We start from the raw sequence: 6000 nt of genomic DNA, 5'->3' as shown, positions 1-6000 counted from the left end.
TGCCCTTTCCCACCTGGACAAAAGGAACACCTATGTGAGAATGCTATTCATTGACTACAGCTCAGCGTTCCACACCATAGTACCCTCAAAGTTCATCACTAAACTAAGGATCCTGGGACTGAACACCTCCCTCTGCAGTTGGACTTCCTGATGGGCCGTCCCCAGGCGGTGAGGGTAGGTAGCAACACATCTGCCACGCTGATCCTCAACACTGAAGCTCCCCAGGGGTGCGTGCTCAGCCCCCTCCTGTACTCCCTGTTCACTCACGACTGCATGGCCAGGTACTACTCCAACACCATCATTAAGTTTGCAGACGACACTGATCACCGACTACGATGAGACAGCCTATAGGGAGGAGGTCAGAGACCTGCCAGAATAACAACCTATCCCTCAAGAAGTCAGGTGCAGGAGAGCAGAGTATGATTAAATAAAGCACACTTTATTATAGTTCCAAACCGGGAGCACAACAAAACAAACGCGCTCAAAAAACGGAACAATAAAGTAAAGCGCTAAAGGAACATCACTTGACATGAAAACAATTACACACAAAACATGATGAGAAACAGAGGGTTAAATACAAGTAGATTGATTGGGGAAATGAAAACCAGGTGTGTATGAAAACAAGACAAGACAAATGGATATATGAAAAATGGAGCGGCGATGGCTAGAAAGCCAGTGACGTCGATCGCTGAACGCCACCCGAACAAGGAGAGGAGCCGCCTTCGGCGGGAGTCGTGACAACGACAGGAAAATGAGGACTGAGCATGCCCCCATTCTCATCGACAGGGCTGTAGTGGAGTAGGTTGAGAGCCTCAAGTTCCTTGGTGTCCACATCAACAACAAACTAGAATGGTTCAAACACACCAAGACAGTTGTGAAGAGGGCACGACAAAGCCTATTCCCCCTCAGGAAACTAAAAAGTTTTGGCATTGGTCCTGAGATCCTCAAAAGGTTCTACAGCTGCAACATCGTGAGCATCTTGACTGGTTGCATCACTGCCTTGCTCGGCCTCTGACCGCAAGGCACAACAGAGGGTAGTTCGTACGGCCCAGTACATCACTGGGGCTAAGCTGCCTGCTACCCAGGACCTCTACACCAGGCGGTGTCAGAGGAAGGCCCTAAAAATTGTCAAAGATCCCAGCCACCCCAGTCATAGACTGATCTCTCTACTACCGCATGGCAAGCACTACCAGAGTGCCAAGTCTAGGACAAAAAGCTTCTCGACAGTTTTTACCCCCAAGCCATAATCAAATAGCTACCCGGACTATTTGCATTGTGTGCCCCCCCCCAACCCCTCTATTATGCTACTGCTACTCTCTGTTCATCATATATGCATAGTCACTTTAACTATACATTCATGTACATACTCCCTCAATCAGCTTGTCTAACTGGTGTCTGTATATAGCCTCGCTACTTTTATAGCCTCCCTACTGTTTATAGCCTGTCTTTTTACTGTTGTTTTATTTCTTTACTTACCTATTGTTCACCTAATACCTTTTTTGCACTATTGGTTGGAGCCTGTAAGTAAGCATTTCACTATATTTGGTGCACGTGACAAATAAACTTTGATTTGATCTGTGATTGAAATTCACTGTATACTACAGTGTGCCTGTCACGAATTTCCTATAATTTCACAGTAATCTGTGATACTGGGTTGATAGTCTACCCACTGGGCACACACTGGTTGAATCAACATTGTTTCCACATTGAAATTATGTTGAACCAACGTCAAATAGAAGTTGATATGATGTCTGTGCCCAGTTGGTAGGCCTACTGGCTACCGCTGGTCAATGAGGAGAGTTTGCGCTGCCGGAAACACAACAAGGTGCACAGTGTGTCCTTATGCCCGAGCTTGCTGAGCACTGCTGTCCTGTAATAACCCACTGAGCAAAAACGGGTTCAATCAACGTTGTTTGCACGTAATTTCAACAACCCCAAAATATGTGATCACCTTGAACCAACGTGGAAAATTGAATGGATTTGAAAAAAGTTAGCAATTTAAGGGAATTTCGTCCAACGTTTAACCTACATCCAATGACATGGTGATTTTTAAAATTGGTTTTTATGTTGAATTCACGTTAGTTGACAACTCAACCAAATGTAAATCAAAACTACATATTGATATGAAGTCTGTGCCCAGTGGGTAGCTAGATAGATAATACCAAACCAGTGTGACAGCAAAAGCACATTTGTTGCTTTTGAAATCTACATGATTCTGAACACTCAAGTCCTGACTTCGGCAGACAAGTTTCAAATTCTAGCCTCAAGCATAAACTAGTATAACTACCTAGCTGTGGAGCGCTCATTAGGACGTCTGACTAGACTGACTAAACCGAATCCGTTCGTCCCCACTCAACTCGTATACACCAGGCGTGTCCGTATAGCCTCCCCGGAGATAGAGAGCCTGCCTGCATCCAGATGTTTCGTGTTTCTGTGACGCGCATCGCTCGTTGACATCGGGGAAGAGGAGCTGAAGTCCGGGTGGACGCAGTTCAGATAGACCGTGTTGGAAAAAGGACATAACTTGTTGGCGTTTCTTTGTTTGTCAAATTAACGTTTCAAATGAATCGATTTGAATGTCAAATTATCGCATTTAACTAGGCTATTTAAATTCCGTGTTACTACTATGGAGTAACTTTTCATGCGGATTTGAAGCGCGCAAAGTGTGAATCGAAGGGGAACTTTCTTTCTGCCGAGGTGTTCACACACTCACAACCAGCCGTGTGGGAATGGAGGTCCGCTGGCTGAAGACCCTGCTGTGTGTGTGGTTGAGTGTGTGTTCGTCCCTTCGAGCCCACCCTATAGATAAAAACCATGAGAACGGTATGTGTTTACGATATTGACTCCCGCAAAACTGTTTCTCAGAACAATGGTTAGGTTGCACGGTGTATGTGTGTGCGTGTGTGTGCGTATGTGTGTAACATGATTTGATGATAAGATTAAAAGTATGTCTGCCAGGATCTGTTAGTCATTGTATCTCATCAATCAGTGACTGTGTTGAAATGTTAGACTACTTTTTGCATTAATTTAGGGTCAGTTACATCATTGGAACATTGACACTGTGTGTAGACCGCACAGTCTCTCTCTCTCTCTCTCTCTCTCTCTCTCTCTACCTCTCTATCCAGATCTGGCACCACAGGTTTAAAAGTGATCTCATGACTTAGTGAGGTAAAACTATGGGTCCCATCCGTAGGCTATGAAAAACAAGTATTATTTTAGATAGCGTCCCTTTTCATCTGTGCTATGACTATAGGACAGGGGTTTTTCTTGTTGGGTTAAGTGAATTGGAAACACTCCTGGCCTCAGGTGGATGAAACCCTTTCAAACTACCAGAAACCTTGTTATTATTCATTCTGAATCTGATATCAAAAGAGCCAGAGACAACCACTTCAATAGACAACATACAGTACTCTGTAGTTTAGTGAACTACTTAGCAGGGCTGAATGTTATGCAAAGAATGGTTATAATGTCACTTTAACTCTATACATACACACAATGTTAAGCAGTAGATTTGAAAAATAAAAAAGACAGACAGGTTTCAATGCAAAAACGTCATTGAATTTTATGTCAGAATACGTATTTTTTGTTCATCTGATCACGGTGCTTTTCTGGAATTATTCATTATGTAAGCTTTATGTGAGAAAGGGTTACATGTAACACTTTACACAGTGGACTCTGTAACAAGGCAGGGTTACATGTAACACTACACACAGTATGTGCAAGTCATAAAACCACTAACCTTGTGTTGTTGTCCTGGTCTCCATTTGGCCGCAGATTATCCATTATATTGACCAGATACTCTAGTGGCCACTCTAACAATGAAAATACATTTCTTAATAAATGGAAGGCAGTCAGGAGGAGGCTAGATCAGGTGGGACCATTTTAGCCAGTGTGTCCTATTTATATCAGTATACTCTTAACAATCTAAACATTACAAAACTTACATTCGATCAAATAAGGCATGCATAGCAATAAGGCACACACTGAAGAAGGCTGTAAAGCCGAAACGTCTGAGAATGCTATCCCTGATGCGGGGAAAATAGTTAAAAACATTGAATAATGAAGTAAGCTTTATGCAACATCTTTTTGATTGCGAACCCATTAAGTGGTTAGAGCATTGGGCCAGTAACCGAAAGGTTGCTGGATCGAATCCCTGAGCTGACAAGGTCGTTCTGCACCTGAGCTAGGCAGTTAACCCACTGTTCCCCGGGCGCCGAATACGTGGATGTCGATTATGGCAGCCCCCTGCACCTCTCTGCTTCAGAGGGGTTGGGTTAAATTCGGAAGATACATTTCAGTTGAAGTCATTCCGTTGTACAACTGACTAGGTTTCCCCAGTTCGCCACTTCCGCCACTTCCTTTGTCTGAATTTACACACCACTCAAGCTTCTGGGAGAGTGCAATGGTTCTCTTGATTACACATAGCAAATAAGCCATTCCATATTTTGTTAACCAAATTCGACACTCATTGACCATCACAAAAAAACTCCTCGCTTGGTGAAAGAAAATAATTAATAAAATGCCAACAGCTGGAGTAGACAGATTTTGGGCCCAGTTATCTCTCTCGCTTCACCTCTTCCTCTCTGATTTGGCCCACCAGAAGTTGATTCCCTGGCGCTCACTGTAGGAACTGATTGCCTGTCAAATCCATATATTTAATCAGTCTGTTGTCCCCACTTCCTTCAAGATGTCCTACATTGTTCCTGTACACAAGAAAGCTAAGGTAACTGAACTAAATGACTATCTAAAAAAAAACATGTAGGACTCACATTTGTCATCATGATGTGCGTTGAGAGGATATTTAAGGACCCACCCTCCTCCACCTTAGCCAACAACCTAGACCCACTACAATTCGCATACCACCCCAACAGATCCAAGGATGAAGCAATCGTCATTGCACTGCACACTGCCCTATCCCACCTGGACAAGACAAATACCTATGTAGTGTTCATCACTAAGCTTGGCCCTAGGTCAAAACCCCTCCCTGTGCAACTAGGCCCTGAACATCCTGATGGGCTGACCCCAAGTGGTGAAGGTGGTCAACAACACCTGCACCACGCTCATGCTCAACACGGGTGCCCCACAGGGGTGCGTACTCAGCCCACTCCTGTGCTCCCTGTTCATCCATAACTGCGTGGCCACGCACGTCTCCAACTCAATTATCAAGTTTGCAGATGACCCAGCAGTAGTAGGCCTGATTATCAACAATGACGAGACAGCCTACAGGGAGGAGGTGAGAGCCATGGTGGAGTGGTGCCAGGAAAATAACCTCTACCTCAACGTTAACAAAATAAAGGAGCTGATCGTGGACTACAGGACACAGCAGAGAGAGAGAGAGCACCCCCGCATCCTCAACGACGTGCCACAGTGGAAACGGTCAAAAGCTTTATGTTCCTCTGCGTGCACATAACTGATGACCTAATGGTCCCTTCACATAAACAACTACAGGGCACTCCAGAGGGTGGTGTGGTCAGCCCACAACATCATTAGGGGCACACGGCTTGCCCTCCATGACATCTACAACATCTGGTGTCACAGGAAGGCCAAGAAGATCAAAGACTGACACCATTATGGCTGTCTCTCTATATATGGGAAAGTTATGGTGGTGCTAGAAAATAAATGATCTCTTTCTGCATTAGCCATCAATCTGTTATGGTTGGACAAATGCGTTTATATTGTCTGTGTAGACTGCTCTGTGGCGGAAGTTTTAAGTGTTTTACTTTTAAGACAGTGAAATTTGCACCACAAACATTTGTAAAATTGAAAAAAAAAAAAAGACAAGTAGTGAAAATAAAATAATATACCAACAAACATTACTGGACTAACAAACTGGCTGACTAACCTTTTCAGGAACTTCAGTATCCCTTGGCCTTGGGTAGCAGCAGCAGATCATTTCATCTTCTTTATCCTGTGCCAAACACATTTATTCAGTGAGTCTAAATTATTAACATTAGCAGCTGGCTGCATGATGGTATCAATCTAGCTGCTAATGTTAGCTAG

The 6000-nt window shown here is 43.9% G+C and overlaps 1 protein-coding gene across 1 annotated transcript in view; it reads left to right on the top strand.

Annotated features, from left to right (window-relative positions):
* The first annotated feature begins 2381 nt into the window (after nt 1-2381).
* LOC110496478 (kielin cysteine rich BMP regulator) overlaps nt 2382-6000 on the top strand; it is a 43256-nt gene continuing 39637 nt past the window's right edge. The window contains exon 1 of the mRNA XM_036955850.1: nt 2382-2823. Coding sequence (XP_036811745.1) covers nt 2730-2823 — 94 coding nt within the window. The 5' untranslated portion in view covers nt 2382-2729. The remainder of the gene's footprint in view (nt 2824-6000) is intronic.

This window comes from Oncorhynchus mykiss, chromosome 2 (genome assembly GCF_013265735.2).
Source record: "Oncorhynchus mykiss isolate Arlee chromosome 2, USDA_OmykA_1.1, whole genome shotgun sequence".
NCBI lineage: Eukaryota > Metazoa > Chordata > Actinopteri > Salmoniformes > Salmonidae > Oncorhynchus > Oncorhynchus mykiss.
The sequence above is the reverse complement of the archived record's forward strand: the minus strand, read 5'-3'. Positions and strand labels throughout refer to the sequence as shown.